The following is a 23550-nucleotide window of genomic DNA, read 5'->3' as shown; positions in this document are numbered from 1 at the left end:
TGTTCATCTGGTTTCTTTCTTTCTTTCCTTATTTTTTTTTTTATTTCCCAAAAACATTCAGTGAAATTGACACAAATATGCACAGTGTTTTGCTCAAACCTAATTTGGATTTTCTTCCTCTCCCCCAAAGACAATCAAAATAATTTCACCCAGCTTTAGCGCTTAATTTCATTCAGACTGTACAGGTTTAATGAGGATTTCAGTCGTTATGAGTGAATAACATTTTACGGTTTGTGACTGAAATCCTCCTCTTGTTGTAGAATGAGGCATTACCACATCAACAACTTTTGGAAGTGGGGTTTTAGAGTTAAAGAGGAAAGAAGGATAATGAAACTCAGAACTAGACCATGAAAGAGTGCTGTATCCATTAAGTCTTTAGTATGCATTATGAACAAAAATAGACTTTTATTTGTATTTTATACTCTGTTATTATGTACTCAGTGAAAGATTAAACTTCATTTTCCTAATCTCTCTCTCTCCCCGCTTTTTTTTTGGGGGGGTGGGGGCCTTCCAGGACATAAGGTATTCAGAGAGATAAAACGTTATAATCAAACCAAATTATTGCCAAGCATACAGCAAACAATATTAGAAAACACTTTGTTTTGTGACAAATTCAATCATCTTCTGCTCTCATTTATAGTAGTACAAACCCAGGGTAACGCCATATTTAATTACTCAGATATATACCAGGGCCATGTCTGCACAGGCAGCCTATGTCAACATAAGTCACTGTTGGAAGAGATTCCCCGGCAGATTGCGTTTACACACAAATTGTGTCCTCTATCGGCAGATTGCGTCTACACACAAAAGCTGATCAGAACAGCGATCTGCTCGCTCCACAGAGCAGCCACACACTCCGGCGACTCTGTTGACAGAACCGACCCCGTAACCCAAGAAGGCAAGCGTGCATGGAGGGAAATACCTTCTGACCGCTGGCCCTCTGCACGCTTAAAGGGTCCCCTGACCCACACTCTCTGCCTGTGCTGAGGCTTGCCTGCCTCGTTGAGGGAAAGCAAAGCTGGGTCTTGGCTCCCTTGCCATTTGAGAGACATCTAGCTCTTTCCAAACCACTGACATGCCAGAGCAGCCCCCTGGCTTGCTCTGGACTGAGACCCAGCTCCTGCTGGCCCTGCCACTGATGATCATCAGTCTGTTCCACCGCATCGGGGGGATGACCCAGACAAGCAGCCTGTGGAGCAGGCCCACAGCACCACAGTGCCCCAGCCTCCCTTGCCCCCTTAAATGCCCAGGCAGATCTGGCGGTCATGGGACAAAGGGGTAACCAGCAATGGACCCAGAACTTTTGGACGCACAAGGAGACGTTCCTCGAATTGTGCATCTGGCTCACCCCTGCCCTCTGACGACAGGACACCAACATGTGGCCCACCCTCCCCCTTGAGAAGCAGGTCATGACTGTCCTGTGGAAGCTGGCCGATCCCAACAGCTACCACTCGCTGGGCCAGTAGTTTGGCATTGGGAGGTCCACTGTAGGGGCCATTGTGATTCAGGTAAGGCACCCTCAGGCTGCAAGCTCTGCATGCAGGGAGGGGACAGAGGGGATGGGGACGGGGAGAAGGAATGGGATGGGGAGGGGCAGAGAGGGGATGGGGACAACAGCTGTGGGGCTCGCCAGAGCCCAGGGGCGCTGCCCCCCCCCGAGACCCTCACAGGCAGGTCTGATCTCCTCCCCTTGCAGTTGTTGTGGGTCAACAATGCCATCCTGCTGCGGAGGCTCATCCAGATCAGCGATGTGGATGCCCTCATGGCTGGCTTCGAATGCCTCAGCTGTTCCAATCGCTTCAGGGCCCTGGACGGGACTCAGATCCCCATCCAGGCCCTGGCTCACAGTGGCACATGATACATAAATAGGAGGGTCTGACAATCCTTGCTCATGCTGGCCCTGGTAAACCACCGAGGACAATTCCTTGACGTGTATGTCAGCTGGTCAGGCCAGAGCCATGACGCCAGGGAGTTCTAGAACTCATCCGTTCTGGTGGATGGAGGCGGGTACCAGCGTCCCCCGCCAGGAGGCTGGCTGCCTCTGTGCATAGTGGGCACTGCGGCCTACCCTCTCCTGCCATGGCTGATGAGGCCATACACTGGGCACCTGGACCCCACTCAGGACCTATTTAATGCCCGGCTAACCCAGGCACGGAACCAGGTAGAGCTCACCTTCGGGTGCTTAAAGGGGAGGTTCCTGTGCCTCCTGAATTGGCTGGATGTGGGGGAGCAGAATGTCCACCATATCGTGGCCATCTGCTGCACCCTCCATAGCCTGGTGAAGCAGCAGTGGGAGGACTTCCTCCTGGGGTGGGGGCTGGAGGGTGGAGGCCCCAGTCAATAACTGGGCACTGGCCCCAGCCACCAAGCGCAGATGGACAGGGTGCACATCCGTGAGGCCCTGCAGGAGTATTCTGCCCACTGCCTCCAATGACCCTCCCCAGGTCACACCCAGGGGGTGCCTTGAAACCGCAGCCTTTCCCACTCCCCACACCACTCCTCCACTCCTCCCATCCCCAGCCCTCACCCCACAAGAAGAGACAGGTGTGGGCTTTAAAGAACTCTCTTAACTCTGCTAAATAAAATATGTACATAACAAAACAGACCTTTTTAAACACCCAAAATACGATTCTCTGTACAAATAAACATTTGCATTTGAACTATGTACAAAAGTGCACTGTGTCCAACGTTCTGGGGAGGAGGATGGGGGGCATCTGAACTGGGAGGGGGTAGACATCCGTGAGCAATGCTGGCCATGGGATCCCCATCCACCCCCACATCCGGGGTCCCCCTTGAGGCTGGGATAGGGCTGGCATCACAGGGAGGTATGGCTATTGGAAGGCTCGGTGGGGGGAGAAGAGGTGGGGGCGGAGATGCTGGCCATTTCCACTGCCCAGTGCAGGGCCTGCAACAACACCGAGGGTGTCGGGTCAGGGGAGCAGGGGCAGGAGAGGGGACACCAGCAGCAGAGGGAAGGGGTGTTGCAGGAGCTGCAGGTGCAGCGCCCCAGGCCAGCCAGGCCTCCATGAGGTCTAGAGCACAGTTGATCCAGGCGAGCCACTGGTCCAAGGCCTGCATCCAGTCGCAGTGCCACCCCTCTTCCTGCTGCAGCCACTGCCAAACCAACTCGGTCTGCTTGCAGATGGCTGCCCCACCCGTTGGCCATTCTCATTTGTGTGGCAATGGGCCCTCAGGCCACAGCCACACCTCAGTGCTGGTGGGGCGCCCTCCCTCCGTGGCACTGGTGCCAGTTCCGCCAGCCCTGGCTCCTCCCTGGAGCTGCCTGGCTAGGCAGTGGGGCTGGCTTGGCCCCGGGACAGTGAAGCTGTAGGGAGGGAAGGAGGGACAATGATTCCTTCCCACAGCACAGCCCCCCAAGGCCCAGTCCCTCCCCCCAGTGAGCAGTAGCCCCCACCCCCAGGCTGTGGGATTGGGCTATCTGAGGTGTGTGCACCTGTGCCCCCCCGAATGACTGGCCCTGCCATTTGAGATAGTGTCATGGGATCACAGTAGTGTCATGGGGACCAGCCTTCAGCCTCAGGCCAGTCCAACAGGCTAGTGCCCCAGAGCAGGGAGCCAGACATGGAGGGGTCCCCACCTGGGTGGTGGCTGAGCCAGGTGCAGACGTGGCCTTCCCGAGGTCCGCCACATGCATGAAGCCCATGGCGCTGTTCATGGGAGTGGGTACTGCCCATTGCCTGCTAGTGGAGGGCCACACTCCATGGTGAAGGGTAGGCCTGTCATTCATGTGGCTGACCCGCTCCCAGGCATGACAGGGGCAGACAGCCTTCCCTCCAGGGCCCTGGGGATCATGCAGCCTGTTGTGGGGCTGTCAGTGGGCCGACAGCCATGCCCAGGGGCTGCCTGCAGGGTCTGGGTGGGATGCCCTGCCACGTACATGGTACACATGCCAGGCCCAGGGTGTGAGTTCCTGCCCAGGCCATCCCGGCAGCACCTGTGGCATGCCTCACCTCCCCCGCTCCGCTCAGGTGTATGTGACCCGGGGGGACTCACCAGATCGTCCTGTGAACAACTCTGGAGGTGCCCATGTGTACATGGTTGCACTGGGAGGGCTGGAGGACAAGGTGATGATGAGGGCGCCTGGCTGGAGTCGAGGTTGGAGGGCAGGTCCTCAGCTGGCTCCGGCAGGCATTCTGCTTCTCAGGCACCTTCTTGGTCAGGGCAGGGGCTTCTCCCCAGTGTCCAAGGTGTGCTGGCTGAGTGTGCCATTATTACTCCCCAGCATGTTGTCCAGCTCCTCATAGTAGGGGCAAGTGGGAACCCCTGCTCCCGACCTATGCCAGGCATCTCTGGCCCACATGTAGCCCTGGCAGAGTTCTTCTACTTTTGCATGCTCCTGCTCGAGGGTGCGGGCAGGGCAGCTGCACTCCAGCAGGGCTCTGGCAATATGGCCATAGCTGGGGGCATTGCACCACTTGGCACTGGGGTCCAGCAAGACTGGCTCATCTGCCCAGAGGGCCAGCAGGTCCCAGAGCTCAGGGCTGGACCAGGAAGAGACCCATTTCCTGGTCCCCCGAGAGGGATCCTGGGACCAGCCAGGCCAGTCTTGAGCAGCCTGCAACATGCTTTTGAAGCACAAGGCATGGCTGCTGGGATGCAGTGCTGGCCATGTGCTGCCAGCCTGCAACCACACCTCCGATTTCCTGCATGGGGCTTCCAGGTCTGCCTGTGCCTTTAAACGTGGCCGGGGACACAGACCATAGAGCCCCACTTATGGTGGAGAAGGCACCTCCCAGCTCCAGCTGGCTGGCACTGTGGAGGACCCATCTGCCCGACAAAAGGGGCCCCAGAACATCTACATGTGTGCTTTGTCAACAGAACACTGTCAAGAGAGGCGCTTCACCTACCTGGGTATAAAGCTGCTGGCAGAGCTGCCGGATTTTGTCAGACAACGCTTGACAGAGCTCATCTGCCGTGCAGACACCCCCCAGTTTTTACCAGCGATCGCCTGATTTTGCCAAGAAAAGCCACTTGTGTAGATGTGGCCCATGTGTCTAGATGCAAAAAAACCCAAAACCTAAAAGCTACTTTAAAAATACAACTAACCTTTGATAACTTAATTTCACTGGAATATAAGTAAGGTGTCCGTGCTGCATCACAACAGATCCGATACAAGATGGATTCAGCGATGAAAAATAAAACAGGGACATGCTCTGGGTCCATAGGAGCATGGTCCAAAGAAATTAAAAGGCTGTCCAAAACTTCTAAAGTGAAAACAAAATAGAAACAAAATTAAATTACGAAACTAAACAAAATCCAATACAGAGTTCAGTCCTTAGGGCTCAAGTCACGAAGGAATTTAGGGATTGCAGCACCTACCGGCAGGGGCTTGGTCATCCCATGGAATCAACACCCTCAGGGTAAATACCCAGGTACCGTATACCGGGGTGTGGAACACTTCACCCATGGTCCACATCCAGCCTGTGACTTGCCTGGATGCAGCCCCTTAGACTCAGGGCTCTGCCCCCCAGCATCCAGCCCTCTGTGGCGTAGAGCCATGAGCCTCACAAGCTGGAGTCGGGCAAGCCAGGGCTGGATCCTGCCCAAGAAGATGCTGCTCCCCTTCCCTCTCTCCCAGCTGGGGGACCAGCTGTGCAGCCCCTGCTAGAGAGGCCTTTCCCCCTGCTGCTCTGATTGGCTGCAATCAGATTGGCCAGTAAGAGCAGCAAGGGGAGGGCAGTGCCTGGAAGTGGTGGGGGAAAAGCCTCTCCAGGGAGTGCTTCTCCATGCTGCCATTCCCCCTGTTGGGGGAGGGAGTGGAGGCAGCAGCACACAGAGGTAAGTACCCTCCCATTGCCCAGACCCCCATGGCCAGCCTGCTCTCACTCCTGCCAGATCCCTCATCCTCAGCCCACTACTGCATCCCCCTCCCACCCCAACCCTCCCCCCATCCTGCTCCTGCATCCTCCTCCTGTCCCAATCCCCCACCCTCAGGCTGCTCCTGCACCCTCCCTTCCTGCTAGACCCCACACCTGCTTCCTGGAAGCCCTCTCCTACACCCTGAGCCCTGAACCTCTATTTCTAGTCCTGCCTGGGCCCCCAGAAAAATTAATCTGGCCCAGGGGGAGGCCCTGAACCTCGGTCCTCCCACCTCCATCGTCCCTGCCCATGGGCCTGAAGCGTGAGGGGTGTGCGGTGTCTCAATCAGAGGCCATATCAGTGAGGGGTCTGTGTTTTTAATCTAATTTTAATTTAATTTAATGGATTTATTTATTTTTGCTTCTCACTTGTATGTGGGCCCTGACTGATTTTCCTGTGGGTCAGTGACCCCTGACCCAAAAAAAGGATTCCCCACCCCTGCCTTATACATTGTACAGCGAGAGTTAAGGCAAATAGCAATGAATCCATAGGAGCCAGCATGATGAGGGTAAGCCAGCCAATAGGAAATGCCAAGGAGAGGAGCATGGCATAAGCCCTGCCTTCAAAAGGAGTTTGGTACCTGAGCCATTGTATGGCTCTAGCTCTTTTAGGATCAGCCCAAGGGAGCTGCAAGTGGCTGTACCCATGGCCATGCAGGTAAATAAAGCACCAGCAGCCTAGTAGAGGCTGACCCTGGAGAACTGAGTCCAACTGACTGCTCACCCTTTGACCGCCAAGAACTATAATGTAAGCTGCTCCTTGAGATATGTCACATTTCAGAAAGTTCCCACAGTGTCAACTTTTCTGTCATTTTTTGTTAGGCGCACTGATCTTTTTTGTGATATCAATAAAAATGACCTTACAAAACTAAAGTGCAAAAGAGAGAATTGCTTTTTATGGTTGAAAAGGCAGTTAAATTGCTTTTCCAACTACTGCATTTCAAAAAATATATATATTATGGCTTTGTTCAGTTTTGGTTAATGATTTGTGTGACTCTGATAGTCAGGAAAGTGACAGATTTATAGGACGCATAGGAAAAGTTTAGGCCAGGCTGTCACTATGCAAATTTCCTCAAACGTGCATGCCAATAACAAGCAGTCCTGTAGCACCTTAAAGACTCACAAATTTCATAGACTCATAAAATTCTAGGGCTGGAAGGGACCTCAGGAGGTCTAGTCCAGTGCCCTGACTAAAGCAGGATCAACCCCAACTAAATCAACCCAGCCATAACTATGTCAAGCCAGGACTTAAAATCCTCTAGGGATGGAGATTCCACCACCTCTGTTGGTAACGTATTCCAGTCACCACCCTCCTGATGAAATAGTTTTTCCTAATATCCAACCTACACCTCTTCCCCTGTAACTTCAGACCATGGTTTCTTGTTCTGCCATCTGTCACCATTGAGAATAGTCTCTATCTGCTTTAGAGCCCCGTTTCAGGAAGTTGAAGGCTGCTATCAAATCACCCCTCAGCCTTCTCTTCTGCAAACTAAATAAGCCCAAATCTCTCAGCCTCTCCTCATAGGTCATGTGCTCCAGCCCCTTAATCATTTTTGTTGCCCTCTGCTGAAGCCTCTCCAATACATGCACATCCTTTCTATACTGGGGAGCCTGGAACTGGACACAATACTCCAGATGCGGCCTCACCAGTGCCGAGTACAGGGGAATAATAACTTCTCTCGATCTGCTGGAAATGCCTCTCCTAATGCACCACAATATGCCATAAGCCTTCCTGGCTACAAGGGCACACTGTTGACTCATATCCAGTCTCTTATCCACTGTAATCCCCAGGTCCTTTTCTGCTGCACTAGTGCTTAGTCAGTCGGTCCCCTGCCTGTAACAGTACTTGGAATTCTTTCATCCCAAGTGCAGGACTCTGCACTTGTCCTTGTTGAACTTCACCATGTTTCTTTTGGCCCAATCCTCCAATTTGTGTAGGTCACTCTGGACCCGATTGTAACCCTCCAGCATATCTACCTCTCCCCTTAGCTTAGTGTCACCTGCAAATTTGCTGAGGGTGCAATCCATCTCCTCATCCAGGTCATGAATAAAGAAAGATAAATAAATTTATTAGGTCGTGAGCTTTCGTCGGTAACCCTCACTTGCTCAGATCGCAACAATCATCATCATCATCATCTGAGGAAGTGGGTCTTACTCACAAAAGCTCATTTCCAAAAATGACTGCTTGTTATCTGTGCCTGCCAAAGTTCCTCATTCTTGACTTAAAATTCCTCTGCCTTAACTGTCAACTTTCAAAGTCTGTGGGAAGAAGAATCTCTCCCCCGTTTCGCAACACAAATACACAAATCCTGCAGCAGGCGTATAACCATGTTCCTAAATCTTCCAGCTTCAATACTGTCTCATCTTGCCCATACATATGTTGGATCAGTCTTTGTGCAACAAATTTCCCAGCCACTTTTTGAACAAAAGTTCCACTTGTCCAAAAATAGAAGAATATTATTATTGATGGTGAATATTATTATTGAATGTAAACATCTCAACTGGTTAGGGAATATTTTGTGCTAAGAACTGTAAATCACAGTCCGTTTCCCAGTGAGCTTACTATCATGTGTGTATGTACTAAAGGTTCAGCCTTTCTAATCCAGAACTCTCTCATCTGGCAACATCCTTAATCCGGCATGATTTTAGTTAGCTACACAACCACTTATTATGGCCACGTCCAAGTTTCCCACAGTCCCATAAAGTTTGTTTACGGTCACCTGTCCTGGCTCTAAGTGTTCTGTGCTGTTATTTAGCTCTAATTCATCTCCACCTGTCTTCTCAGAATGCAGTAAGCAGTGGCAGTGTTGGTAATGTGCTAGAGAATTTTGACCTCCCGTGGTCACACAAAATCTCTTGTTTGGCACCAGTCAGATACCAAGGGTGCCAGATGAGAGAGGTTCAGTCTGTAGCTCCTTCCTTGCTCCTGTCTGCTGTGCAAAATTCTTATATCTTTTTCCTCTCCAAAATAATAAAAAGGAAAAGGGTAATGCTTTTATTTATTAATTATGTGAAAGCCTTTTCTCCAGAAAAGCAGCCAGTGAAAACAATGTTCTTCCATTATTTATTGAATGACAAGAGCATCCTCATGTCTGAATAAAACAGAGGTTCCTGCTAAAGGGACTCCATGAGGGCCTTGGGCTTTATACTTGTGAATACTGTTGCATGATTGTGGCCTACAGGGACAAACAATAGTAATGAGACACATAATTTCTCAGAATACGGATTTAATATTAAGGCTATGTCTACACTAGCCCCAGCTTTTCGAAGGGGGGATGCTAATGTGACACTTCGGGATATGCTAATGAGGTGCTGCCATGAATATAATAGCATAATGACAGCTACAGTGATTCAAAAGTGGAATAAATAAGAATCGAATCGGAATACGGGGCTTTTGAAGACTGGGGGGTCCTTTCGAAAGGCCCCCGTCTACACGAGTGGCACACGATTCGAAAGCGCTACTTTTGAATCGCCGTGGCTGGCATTATGCTAATGAGGTGCTACATATTCATGGCAGTGCCTTATTAGCATATCCTGAAGTGTCTCATTAGCATTCCCCTTTCAAAAGGCGGGAGCTAGTGTAGACTTAGCCTAAGTGGTGCAGCTATTGTATTATTATTACTTTTTAAATAGTTAACAATTTGATGGTGGCTGGTTGATATTGGTAGACTGCTTCTAAGTCACATGACCTAAAAGAGGGATATTTGACCCTCCATAAGAAAAATGCATCCACATATTAATACAGTATTCCTTCCCAATTGTAATAGATCTTTGAACGACCTTTTTCAGCAATGACAAAAACCTGTTTCACAATCTTATCAAACTATCCATCAAAAGAACTTATAAGTCTCCCAACACGACAGTAGAATGCACAGAATTAGAACTTCTAGAATTCTGATGTTTCTTACATTCATCTTATATTCCAAATTATCGGTCATTTTCAATGATATGATCTTTGATCAGCTGACAGCTCTGGGCTTTTTCCTCCCCCATAAGTTTCATAGCTCTGAACATTGTTCTCCTAGTCACCGATAAGATTTTGTATAATACCTTCTCAGACTTCTCAGTTCTTGAAGAAACCAGCATACAGAGACAAATTCATCCCTAGCTTTCTTGGATTGACATTAATTGGGTTACATCATAATGAGTCTGGCTTACTATTTATTTGTTTACTGAATAAGGTGACCACATTGCCCTATGGCAAATATAGGACACTGGCCTTTGGGCATGGGGGGCTGCTGTTTCATGTCAGGCTCCTCAGCAATGAGGGTAGCTGCCCCACAGGAAGGCACCAGGAATGGGGGCTCCACAACCTCCCAGCAGGGGGGCACCAGGGAATTAAGAAGTCACCCCATGGTTGGGCTCACTGGTCATGGGGGCTGCTTCTCTGGAGTACCAGGAAATGGGGCAGCCACCCAGCGGAGGAGCTCCCTGGCAGAGGGGGCTGACACCTTAAGACACTGTGTGCCAGGGAGCATGCACCCCACAAAATATGGGACAATTTGCTCATATTCTTAAAAAAGTCAGGATGCCTGTGAGACAGCTTAAATAATGGACTGTCCTGGAGAAAACGGGACGAATGGTCACTGAACTACAGAATGCAAGTGACTATGTAACTTTGTGAACATTATTGTCTTATGATAATCTAGTCATCAGCATCACCAAATTAAAATGCATATGATTTTTAGCAGTAAGAGAATCTGAAGAGAAAAAGGGCACTTTTCAATCAAGTGCCTTAGGCTTCAGCTTCTTACTCACACCCTGCAACTTACAAAACAAATAACGTTTAAGTCAGCCCAAAATTACAAAATGAGAAAGGAAAAACCAGGAAAAGCACAGTGAGGAGCATATTGATCTCTGCACTCCCTCTATGTTTTTTATTCCCCATTAGAGTAGTTTTTATTGATATCACAATATCCACAAACCCCTGAAGAATACCCAGCTTAATAAAAGCAGCCGAAGATTACATAGTAGTCCTGATATTGCTTTCACAGTCACGCTATTGAATTGCATCCTCTTCCTTGGTAGATTTGCTTTTTTTCACGTGTCGCAGTCATAATCTCAAAGTACACCAAAAAATCCAAAACCTACATCTAAAGACCTTCTAATCATGATCCGATATTGCAGTAAAATGTAGAGAATGTTTGTACTTATTCCCACTCCCCCATCCCAGGATTTTTTTAATCAGCAATATCACTCTATTGGCAAGCTGATTCGCATGGTGTCCCATTGTACTTTTGGAATGACCCTGTATAGTTTTAAAAGAGCACGAGTTCCATTGCATCTCTAATATAGGAGTCAGGTGACTTTGCTTTGTCCTACATATCAGTTGTGCAGACTGTAGAGCATAGATGTCGCACATGCACTCATTTCATCATTTCTGTTTCAAATATGTAGGATTGCATGATCCCCTCTTTAGCCACTCTACTGAATCTGTTCTCCAGCCTGACCAGAAAAACTAAGGTATGTGCAATGCTTATGGATTTACAGTACATTACACCTGATTTTTTGTAATGTCGCCTGGACATTATTTTGATAAATCTTATTATAAATGAAATGCTATCTTTCAGTAAAAAAAGTGAAAACACCTTCGTGTGCATGCAGGAATCTGCACAGGAGTCTCTCTTTACCTGACTTTACTAAGGAAGGACTATCACAATTAAGAGCATTTTAGACTGAAACAACAAGTTAACATTTTCATTTAAAAAGTCTTCAGAACTCAGTATTCTGCAATTTTATTAATGGGCATAATTAGGAAAGGTAAAAACAAGAAGTTATTTAAAGCCCTTTAAGATCATTAAATGTCATTTTAAATTACATTTAATTAGTAACTGATTTTGGAGACAGATTACAAGGTAATGTCATGAAGACGTGCTTAAATGGTAATGATTTTGCAATTTAACAAATCAAACATAAAAACAGAGGTCTCTGAAATACTCTGTAAACAGTACAGCAACCTCATGGTTTCCGCATATATTTGTAAAATTTCTTTCTGCAAGTGGAAAAAAAAAATTCTTATTTGTCTTGGCTTTCTTCCAAGTCTTCATAGTTGGGAGTGAGCTCAGTTTGCTTTTACTGATCATTTAGAAAAATCCTAAAGTAGTTAACAGAAATATAATGTAAGAAGATTGTACCTTCCTGGATTTCACCTTTGCACTGAGCCAATATAATTGCTTCAGTCCACGCTAGTGGGAGGTCCACATGCTTCCCAGAACCTAACATACGAAGGCCTAATCTTCTCTGTTTGGAAAAAAAGAGGGAAAGGGTAAAGAAAAAAGGCAAAGGTGTTTTGCTTTCATTTAGTTTAAAATAAAACTTTTTCCTCCAACCAATTCATATGAAATAAAAATGTTCATTTTAAAGGCATCATTGGTAAGAGTTTGCTGATGCAAAACACAATAGCAGGAACAATTGAGGCAGCAATGCGTAATCTCTTGGGTTAACACTTAATTAAGACTAGGAATACTTTATTACAGTGTTATTACCTCTCTTAAGTACCTTGCCTGAAAAACACTTAACTACCATCTCTGAATCACAGTAGTGACTACGCTGACTTAGTAAAAGGCCACTGTTATGACTAACTCTGTAGGGTTGAAATTGTTATGGAATCAACAATATGCTATCCTGACAATATACGTCTCAGAAACTTTAGCCTTCTGCAGCTTTTAGATCAAACTCTAGTCCACATCAATACTTTGAATAGATATCCTTTTTAGGGAGGATTTCAAAGTCAAAATGCTAGCACATTTTACTTACTTCTTTTGCTTAAATAAGGAAAACATATAAAACATTACATCTGATTTTTCCTAACATTGTGCATGAATTTAGCTCTTGGGATCAACATTGGGAAACTATTTTATTTTAACATTCTTTCCATTAAGTTCCCTTCTGCATTCTAGCAACTGGTTGTATTTATTGGCTTTTTATTGTTTTTGCCATTGAAATTGGCTTTTCTCACCTAACCCAAATTGAGTATTGGCACAACAGTGAAGGATGAGAAGGCAACAGCTTTTGTGCCCTTGTGGTGACAAAATTAATACAATTAGTAAGTGCACTAAGATAAGGCAGTTTTCTAGTTCTGCCTTCCTGTTCACTAGGATGGATGCAATGTCAGGATACAGTATTCTCCTAGAATTGAAGAAAGTCTAGAATCAATCTGATGAAAATGGAAATCTACACACAAGTACAAAATCAGCCAAATCTCACTAATATGCCTCTATCTCATGGTGCCAGTTATACAAGAGAAAGGGGAGGTCTGGAACACTGTTAGCCAATGTACCTTTCCTGCCAAGCAGAAGGTCCATTAAAATAAAAAAAAGATAATAGTCATACTGAAAGTCCATTATTTGCAAATAGGGCCCAAGTGTGCAGAAGCTGTATTAGCACCACAGCCTTCTCTTTAAGGCCTATTAAATGCCATTTAAATTGCTTTTTTAATATCTTTCAAATTTGAATGGCTAGTCTGTTTTTACACATCATCTGTTTTTGGCTTAGTAAGCCCACAAGGAATCATTTAGGGCTGTCAAAGTGCAGTATTTACTGTTTTCACTCTTCAAAACAGTTGCAAACATTTTAATGGACAAATCAAAATGAAAACAAGACAAAACAGCATACCAGCTAAAGAGCTAACTGCTGCACATTGCTAAAAGTTCTCTTAAAGAAACTTAAAATAGGTCCATTCAGGTGTACACCAGTGAAAAGCTGTATAATATTCTATTACTATACTCTTTTTAAAAATATATATTAAGCAATGACAAGATCCTAGGACAGATGGTCCACAGGGGTATATACATGCCCCTTTACTGGCTAAATTAATATATGTAACAGAGAGCCTAGATATTAACTATTACATTTCCTTTATAATTTGTTATTGCTCCTCTGGTTCCCCCACAATCCTTTCTCCCAACAAGTTTGCACTTCGTGTTTTAAATAAAAGAAACAAAGCATCCAAATGCCATGAATAAGTAAAATAAATTACCCCTTATTTGTGCACACAAACCTTGCATCTGGCAAGCATTTTCTTAGCTAGCTCTAGTAAGTCTTCTTTATCCTGTGGATTTGTTGCATCATTGAACTTCTGAATGAATTTTTCTGTGATCTCCAAGGGATTGCTAAAGAAATATCCAAAATATCATTGCACTTACATGTTTCACTTCCGAAACAGTTTATTTCCAAGTGTTAGAAAAGTGTCCAAGGACAGTATTAGTTTTCTGGGGTTTATTTAATGCAGATTTTTTAAAAGTAAATTAAACTAAAAAGTAGGGTAAAAAAAAGTAAAGTTGTAATATGTTGTTTTTCTAATATAATAGTTATTGTAAAGTATCAGCCTGTACAGACTGTTTTGCCTGCTCTTATCTACTCTGTCAAAACAAAAAAGCAGTCAAGTAGCACTTTAAAGGCTAACAAAATAATTTATTAGGTGAGCTTTCAAGGGACAGACCCACTTCTTCAGACCAGAGCCATACCAGAACAGACTCAATATTTAAGGCACAGAGAACCAAAAAGAGTAATCAAAGTTGACAAATCAGAAAAAAAATTATCAAGGTGAGCAAATCAGAGAGTAGAGGGGTGGGGGGTGGTCTTACTTGGCGTAATCTAATTCTTGACCCCCCACCCCTCTGCTCTCTGATTTGCTCACCTTGATAATTTTTTTCTGATTTGTCAACTTTGATTACTGTGTTTGGTTCTCTGTGCCTTAAGCATTGAGTCTGTTCTGGTCTGGCTATGGTCTGAAGAAGTGGGTCTGTCCCACGAAAGCTCACCTAATAAACTATTTTGTTAGCCTTTAAAGTGCTATTTGACTGCTTTTTTGTTTTGATAGTATATAGACTAGCACGGCTCCCTCTCTGCTACTTATCTACATTGGATTTTGACAGGTATAGGGATGCTGAAAATTCAGCCAAGGAAAGGCACTGCACAAGATTGTCCCAGCCAGATGCTCACTTTGGTAGTCACACTGGTCCTATATTGGGAGTTTCACCGCTAACTTTTCAATATGGCTAGAACTCCACTCATCCTTTTTGCTCTTGTATGCTGACAGCAGGGGCATCAGTCACACACCATCCTCTACAGAGGCTTTATGGCAATGTAGTCTCACTCACAGGCTGTGTATAAATTGCTGAGAACTGTCAGCAAAAGATACAAAATTGCACAAGGCATTTGCGCATCTTTTGCCAACAGTTCTGTCAGGAGAGGGGTCAAATGTCAGAAACCCCCTGTCAAGACATCCCTTCTTCCTCATGGAATGAGGTGTTCAGGGATGTCGGCATAACAATCCCAAATGTGGCAGACGTAGCCATAATGCGTATCTACTCTGAAGCTGGGAGGTGTAATTCCCAGCTTGGGTAGACATACACAGACCAACTCTACTCCAGCTAGTGCACTAAAACAGCACTGTGCTCGTGATGGCCTGGATGGCAGGTTGGTCTAGCCAGCTGAGTACATACATAAGATCTTGGACAGGACTGAGTTTAGGTAGCCAGCCCAAAGTATTACCTGAGCCACTCAGGCCACTCTTATTTTTGGTGAGCTAGTCTGTGCACAGCTAGCCTGTGGTGAGAATCACACCTCCTGGCTGCAGAGCAGACATATCTTTATAGGCACAGAGAATAGTTGTGTTCATCTGAATCTTCACAAAACGGAAAAGCAGTCATGTAGCTCTTTAAAGATTAGCAAGACAATTCGTTAGGTGATGAGCTTTTGTGGGACACACTCACTTCTTCAGGTCTGGAATTCTGAAAAAAATTAAACTGGCACAATGAGAATTTAACAGAAAGATAGAAAAAACCTGAATGAATTTTATGGATTAAATGAACAAAACAGTTACATAGGACAGAAAGCAGGGGGAGAAAAGGGGAGGAAGAGGGAGAAGAAAATTACTTACTGCAAGTGTCCATTAAGTTAAGTGACTTGCCTGAGATCACTACAAGTATCAGAAATATCCTTACAGACTTTGTCAGCAGAAGTTTGCATCAGAAGATATCTTGCAACAAACTTCTGTTAACAGATCGTGGCCAGACTGCAAAAGCCCTATCGAACGAGCGATCCGCTCTGTTGACAGAGAGCGGTCAGACTGCCCAGCCACGCTGTCAGCAAAATGGCCACCCGGAAGCACAGCAGACAAGGTTGTGCGGCATCCTGGAAGCCTCTTCTGTCAACAGAAGGTTCCCCCGGAACATCCAGACTGGCATTTTGTCAAGAGCTCTCTCTCAACAGAGGTGCTCTTCCTCACGGAGAGCGGGGTACAGCTGTTGACAAAAGCGCTGTGTTCTGACAACTTGCTGTGGACAGAACATCCGTGGGGATCTGGACGCTCCGCAGGTTCTCTTGACAAAACAGCCATTTTGCTGACAAATCCCTCTGGGCTAGACATAGACACTGGGGTGATTCCTTGTGGGTTGGCTATACTGGTTTTATGGTCATGTTATCCCAGTGGTGTAGTCAGGGACAGTCTTAGCCAAGTGGTGGCCCCAGGCAAATTTTGGCAACCCCCACAATAGTCCCAAGCCCAGTTCTCCGCCCCAGCTCCGCATCAAACAGCCAGCCCAGTCCTGGAGCCTGTAGAGTGGTGGGGGCCACCCAGGAGTGGAGGGGCCACCTGGGAGCGCATGCAGCGCAGAGGGAGCTGGCCCAGGAGCAAAGCACCCACCTGGGAGCAGAGCGCTCAGGCAGCATGGCAGGGGCTGTGCCAGGAGCACAGGCAGCCCAGCCAGGGCCACCCCAGGAGTGGAGAGCCTGTCAGGGAGCGCAGGCAGAATGGCAGGGGCCACACAGGAGCATGGGCACTGAGGTGGGGCCGGCCTGGGAGGTGAGTGCCCCCTTGGGAGTGTGCAGCATGGGGGAAAGATGGCCGCCAAGACAGCAACCAAGCCCAACACACCAGACCAAATTATTGGCAGCCCCTTGAAAGTGGCAGCCCCAGGCAACCACCTGGCTTGCTGGCCCCTAAGCCCAGCTCTGGGTGTAGTGCAAAGTGTTGTCTTCTCAAGGCTGCAGAGTCTTCTGTTTGTTTTTGGTTTTTGTTTTGTTTTGAATTCAGTTACAGCCTCCATTTTTAACATCAGTTTTCCATGAGCCATTGTGGGGTTCCATTGGGGTTTACCGGGGTAGGGGATGCTGAGGGGTAGCAGTTTGACAGCCTATGGGCTGTCTTGGCTTTCATATGGTCTCTCACTGCTGCATTGTTTCAGCATGAGGGCTTGGTAGTCCACAGGCTGGAAACAGAAACAAAAAATGGTTTGCGTAGATATGGATTTTGCGATATTGGAAATATTCCATGAAAGATGCTTGTATTCATGAGATCGGAGACTGCTGTGGAACTCATATTAGATTTTCCAATATTTTTAAGCACAATTTATATCGGGTATTCCAGGTTGGTTTGTTTCATTGAGTCTTAAAAAGTATAAGAGAGTTTCTTTCAGCAGGGCTCCTATGCTTTAAGGTTAAGACAGGTAGCGGGGAGGGGAAAGGGAATTGACCCTCTTTCTCTGTATATTTGGCAACAAACATATGTTTCCTGATAGTCAATAAATGGGTTTCATGATATTCATTCAGTTTCTACCTGGGAAGAAAATTTTATAGAAGAAAACAAACTTCTTAAGCAGAGGGGAAGAAAAATTTGATGTTACAGAATAACTTTTAATTTTTCAAATGATGAAATTTCAAACACAGCTGGGATCCTGGAACATGCTGATTTCTGTCAGCCCTCCACAAAGCCTCTTGTTTCCTTTTGAAATGAGACACTGTCAGCACCTTTTTTGTGAAAAAACAAAGGAGCTGGTGTTCAGCCGGCTCACCGCTGAACCCCAGCCCCCAGGAAATTCCATGGCTGGAGCTGCTGAGGTGTCAGTACTCAGTACCAGGAAGTACTGACACGAAAAAAGCACTGGGCATTGGGAGAAGGGAGTTTGGGGTAAGTCACTGGGGTGCAGAAGAGGGTGTGGATCTGGGAAGGTGGAGGGGGTGCAGAGTCTGAGAGGGGGTCTGGGTGCAAAAGAGGATTCTGACCTAGAAGAGGGATGTAGGAGGAGGAGCAGGGTCAGGGAGGGAATATGGGTGCAGGAGTGAGGGTGAAGAGGGTTTGGATTACATGGAGTTTGAGTAAAAGAGAGGGTGCAGAGGGTTGTGGGGGCAGAAGGTTGGGAGAGGGAGGGGCTGGGGTGCCAGAGGCAGGCTCTGGCCAAGAGGTGCTTACCTGGGTGGCTCCTGGCTGGCAGCACAGCAGGTACCTTAGTCAGGGTCCCAGCCCTCCCAGTCCCCACACCTGCTCAAAGCTGCTGCAGGGGCTTCGTGTGCAGCTCTGAACTGAACTCTGGTAGCCCAGGGGAAAAGTACTTCACATGCTGCCTGTCCTGCCAACAGGAAGTTCCTATTGGCAGAAACCATCCAATAGGAGCTGCTGAGGCATGGTCAGCATGAGATGCCTCCCTCCCCCAGACTCTCAGTGCTCACAAACATACACATGGCTCTGTAGCTGGCTGTTCCGAGTGCTGAGCAGGGTCAGGGCAGGCATGGAGCCAGCAGAGGCTCCCAAGGGCCAGATCTAATGCCTTGGTGGGACAGATTCAGCCTGCGGGATGTATTTTGCCGAGAGCTGGTCTAGATGGTGTTTGGTGCACCATGAGTGCGGGGAACTGGACTTGATGAGCTCTAGAGGTCCCTTCCAGTTGTATGATTTTACGAAATAGCGTGGGTTGTGTGCAGGAAAGGAGGCGAGATACTGCTGGTGTGGGACTCTCCCAGGTAGGTGGGAGATGGGTCTGCAGATGGTGTCGGAGTCCTCCAGGCAGGTGGTGGATGTGGCTGCAACTGACAAGGTTGTCCTCTGGTTGAGGGGTGGCACTCAGGGTTATGCTGGGGGGGGCGGTATGTCTTATGGCTCCATCCAAATGAGGGGGATAGAAGGTCCATTGACAGTACGATCTAAAGGCCTGGAATTCTTGTTGGCAGGCCTGGCAGTAGGTATGCTTAGAAGCAGTGAGTTGGCATCAGAAATTAAGCACATGTGTGTCAACCAATTAAAGAGACAAGATAATATCTTCCATTAGATTTATATATATATATATATATATATATATATGTGTGTGTGTATATATATATATATATATATGTATGTATGTATGTATGTATGTGTGTATATTTGGCACAAGGGGCAAACTTCCATGTTTGTACAGAGTTCTCCACAGCTGCAACAACACCGCCTCTCTCATTAACTTAAGACAGGTGATAGTTAATCAGTAGATGGCAGGCATATATATGGTGGTAATTTCAATATAAATAAACTAACAGAGAAGTTTATCACGTGCTTTCAGATTACAGTAATTTATGTGAGGGCCCAGAGTGTGGTCATTTGCAGGATATGGGGTGCACACCAGTCACACAAAACCAACTTCCCTGCCTCATTCCCCATTTCTTGTCTTGCACTAATTTGACTTGGCCAAACCAGAAAAACAGGGCACATATTTTTTCCCATTTTTTTTTTTTAATTTCTGGTGATTCACCAGGTTATATGAGCTGGATTGAGGGGATGACTAAAAACTAACATGTTTTTCCATCCCTGATTTCTATGACTCTGTAATACAGAACACCCATCAGAAATAGAAAGTACTGAGATTAGATATAGCATTTCAGCTTTCCTCAGGCAGCAGAAAAATGGAACGTAAGTTACATTTTCCCCTAAGTCAGAGGAAGGGCCTAAGGCAAAATCACCTCTCTGACCTGCTTTTCTATTCCAACTATGTATTTTACAAATAACTTGTGCCTTATCAATTATTTTACATATAGTAATTTCTGACCCGTCAGTGATGCATTACTGAAAAGATAGAAGACTGCTCATTTGTAGCCTTATATGTAGAGGCTGAACTGCTTAATTGGGTGCTTCTTACAGTCTGCCATAGCTCATCTTGAATATTTAATGGCAAAGTAATGTAGTTATTTCTAGCCAATAGCTGACTGATGCAAAAAGAAAGTCTTTACAAATACAGGCATTAGAGTCTAGTGACAGAGCATTACAGACAGAGGGAAAAAACCAGTAAGCAACTGGGCAGCAAAAACTGTCAGCTCCAAAACATTACTAACAACTTCTGTTCTTTAACTGGTGTAAGGACCAACTAGCAGAGTATACCAAAGCACTACATTGGGGCTTTCAAACTCCTTTGCGTTGTGACACCCTTCTGATAATCAAAATTACTCCACCACCACAGGAAGGGGAACCAAAGCCTGAGCACCACCACCTTGGGCGGGAGGATCAAAGTCATAGCCAAAGCTCCCACACCTTGGAGGGCACCAAAGCTTGAGGGCTTCAGCCCTAGGCAGTGGGGCTTGGACTTTGGCTGCAATCTCAAGCCCAAGCAAGCCTAACATCAATGCTGATGACCCCGCTAAAGCAGAATCATGACCCACTCTGTCATGTTGCTACACCAAATACTTTGTTCAAAGATCCTCCTGAACAGTGAAACAAATATCACCACAGGAAGAGCATTTTTCTGCAATCATGCTGTATTATGTTATGTCTCAGTTAACTGACAAACCAGTTGTCCTATAAGCAGTAAGTGAACTACAGGCAGTAGCCTGCAGTCTGGTCAATACATTCCCGAGCAGATTTATTCCTCATAAGAGTGTCACCATGGAGATCCTTACCTCTGTTACCAATCTGCTTCTTGGAAAAAGTCAAAACATATGATACAAATATCAATTTCAATATCAATTTTCTGTAGAGCAAATTTGCTTGTCATCACGATCATTCCCCCAGTGCATTAGAGAAATTGTATATAGTTTCACAAAAAGTACAAGATGCAGATTAATGCACCTGACAGATGGAAAAGGTTTTCAAGTAGATTTGTTTTTGGGGAACACACAACTATGTGTTATAGCTCAACTTTCTATTATATTGCAGCTCTCTGATTTAGGATTATGCCCCTTAAGTCATTTCCTTTTGGATTTCACTAGAACAAAGAGAAACTGCTAGAAAGTCCAAATTAAAATGGAGAAGAATAACCTGGTTCTGCGTGATTGGTTTAGGTATTTTTTCAAGTTTTAGGTTGATGTGCTGTGGCCTTATCCAGCAGAAATATATCTGGGGTGCACAATCAAGGTGTTAATAAATTGGAGAAGGCTCAGAAAAGAACCACAAGAATTAGAAAACATCCCTTGTAGCAATAAACTAAGTAATAAACTTCCTTGAGTCTAACAAAGAAAAGGTTAAAGGATGACAATCACAGTACAGAAGTACCTGCTGAGGAATAAGTATGTGCTAATGGGATCTTCAGACTAGCAGACATACGCATAGCACAATGCAATGCCTGGAAGCTAAAGTTAGACAAACTCAGACTGAAAATAAAGCATACTTTTTAACACTGAGGATAACCAATTACAGGAAGAGTCTACCACGCGTCATGGTCGTTTATGCATCACTGGCAATTTTCAAATCAAGACTGGATATTTTAACAGGAGATTTTGAGCTCAAGCTAAACTGTTTTGTGAAAGCTGTAAGCCCTATGTTATTAAAGGAGACCAGACTAGATAATCACAGCGATTCTGGCACTGTAATCTATGAATGTTTGATTTCAGGATCTTCAGAATTGTGTACAATTTTGCATACTTTTCAAGGGAGCTAAACCCATTGATGTCAGCTAAAGATCTGGCCTTAAGTGATTTCAAATTATTTGGATTTTATCAGACTGCATCCTTGTGATCAGCTTTCCACACTGCTCAAATAAATCACAATGGCTGGGAATCTTGCCCTTGCGGAAGCAAGCCATTTGCATTACAAGCACGCATATGTTAATCAGACCTGCTGTAGTCATATGAATAGTAAAACACGTGAGGCATAGTTTAGAGGAGTGCAAGGTGACATTGCCCCCTCACGACAACAAAGGTGAGGCCCAGGGAGGGGTGTCACCTTCCATTGCCCCCCCGTTTCTGCAAGCACCAACCAGCCCTGCAGGGCTTGCTCTGCTCCACCTGCCCAGGAGGAGAGTCTGTCCTGCTCATCCTAGGATTCCTTTTCTCCACACACACTTGAGCTTGCAGGGAACCAGACAGAGTAATTTTTAACCTGAACTGCGGGTTGGTGCCTTGGCTGCTGGATGCCATTTCCTTGATCCTAGTGCCTGTCCATTTCCTGTACAACAGTAGTGTTCATGGGGGAGGGCAGGGGTGAAGGGTGATGGGGGAAGACAATGGGATACAGACGTGGGTGGGAGGAAGCAGGAGCCTGGAATATGAAGTTCTCCCGATGGCGGCAGCAGCAGCTCCAGCAGGGAAGCAGCAACAGCAGCACCAGAGCAGTGATATTGCTGCAGCAGCCAATGCCCGACTGGCTTCCAGCAACAGCTGGGGCTCCCCAGTTAAGCGGACCCATCCCTTTCCCCAGCACCAGCAGCCCAAGTGCCACTCCAGGCAGTCAGAGAGCGCCAGTGAGCCCAGGGAACTGGTTTCAGTGTGCACATGCATGTGCACAAGTTTTTCACTCTCCCCAATATAAAAGTCAAACTACACCTCTGTACAACATGTCAACTGAATTAGACACCAGTTAGATGCCTAACTGATTTCCAGATGTAGGACCAATATTATAAGTAATGGACTGCTTTTAGCTTTTGCAATCAACCACCCAAATTCCCCAAGCATTTGGATAAGGAGGAAGGGGAAGCTGTGAGCAAGCCTTCCATGAAATGCCTCTAAAGCAAGCCTGACAGATGTCATTATTTTGCCGCTCTTACTGGGAATAAACTATTTTTTCCAAGCCTTACACATTCCCAGAGTTGACTGGCTAAATAGATAATAACATGTTAGTCAGCTCAAGTAACCTGTACGGGTAGTTAATGATCAGCAGAAACTGAAATTTAAAGAACCTTTGACCACATAATAAAGTGATCTTCAGGATTTATATTTAAACTGCACTTACATTGGTTTGTCACTGTGGATTTCATATGGACGACTTGGAAAATATTTTCTCAAAAATTCCTTTTGGAGTTCTTTATATTGCCTGCTGGGTAATATTCCAAATCTGTGTATCACTGGCACTTTAAAAATTGGCATCTTCTCATGCTATAATCTAAAATTAAACAAAACAAATACAGGATATGTTGCAATCCACAGAATCATTCTTTTTGACTGCATCTCCATGAGTGAGAGAAACAGCTATTCACTATCTATATATGAAGGCACGTGTGTTCTGCCATATTGGTGTCCCTTCTTATCAGAACATCAGCATGTTCGCAGAAGATGACAGTTAAACTTTCTAGGAGACACCATAACAAGGTAGTCATGTAAGACTTTGGAAAAGTTGTTTCAACTCTCTGTTCCATAGATTCTAACCTGTAAAATAAGATTAACAGCATTTGCCTACTTCACAGATGGACGGGGGGCATTCAAAGGAGGGAACTGTTAGCTATATTAATTTAACATGGAAGACTCCTAGATAGAAAGTGCTACACCCAGTACATACACAGTATGATGCCAGAATGAGTCTGGTGGGGAGACTGAATGAAAATTCTTCTTTCTTAGTGATCAGTTGTTATCAAGTAGAACATCTTCATGTCACCCTATTTGTGAGTCCATTGATGGACAATCAGCCTGGTTCTGAAGCCACAGATCTTATCACAGAAGGGGAAGGTGTTGGTAGCTGTTTGGAGGGGCATGGAGCTGGTTCTGATGCTCATTCTTCTTCTCT

General features: G+C 45.9%; 1 protein-coding gene across 1 annotated transcript in view; it reads right to left on the bottom strand.

Annotated features, from left to right (window-relative positions):
• TMEM232 (transmembrane protein 232) overlaps positions 1 to 22916 on the bottom strand; it is a 130712-nt gene extending 107796 nt beyond the window's left edge. Inside the window, exons 1-4 of the mRNA XM_074994181.1 lie at positions 22783 to 22916; positions 13879 to 13990; positions 12014 to 12119; positions 5068 to 5225 (exon numbers count right to left, since the gene is read on the bottom strand). Coding sequence (XP_074850282.1) covers positions 5068 to 5225; positions 12014 to 12119; positions 13879 to 13990; positions 22783 to 22916 — 510 coding nt within the window. The remainder of the gene's footprint in view (positions 1 to 5067; positions 5226 to 12013; positions 12120 to 13878; positions 13991 to 22782) is intronic.
• Between the last annotated feature and the right edge of the window lie 634 nt (positions 22917 to 23550).

The sequence above is a fragment of the Carettochelys insculpta genome, chromosome 5, assembly GCF_033958435.1.
Source record: "Carettochelys insculpta isolate YL-2023 chromosome 5, ASM3395843v1, whole genome shotgun sequence".
Classification (NCBI taxonomy): Eukaryota; Metazoa; Chordata; order Testudines; family Carettochelyidae; genus Carettochelys; species Carettochelys insculpta.
The sequence above is the reverse complement of the archived record's forward strand: the minus strand, read 5'-3'. Positions and strand labels throughout refer to the sequence as shown.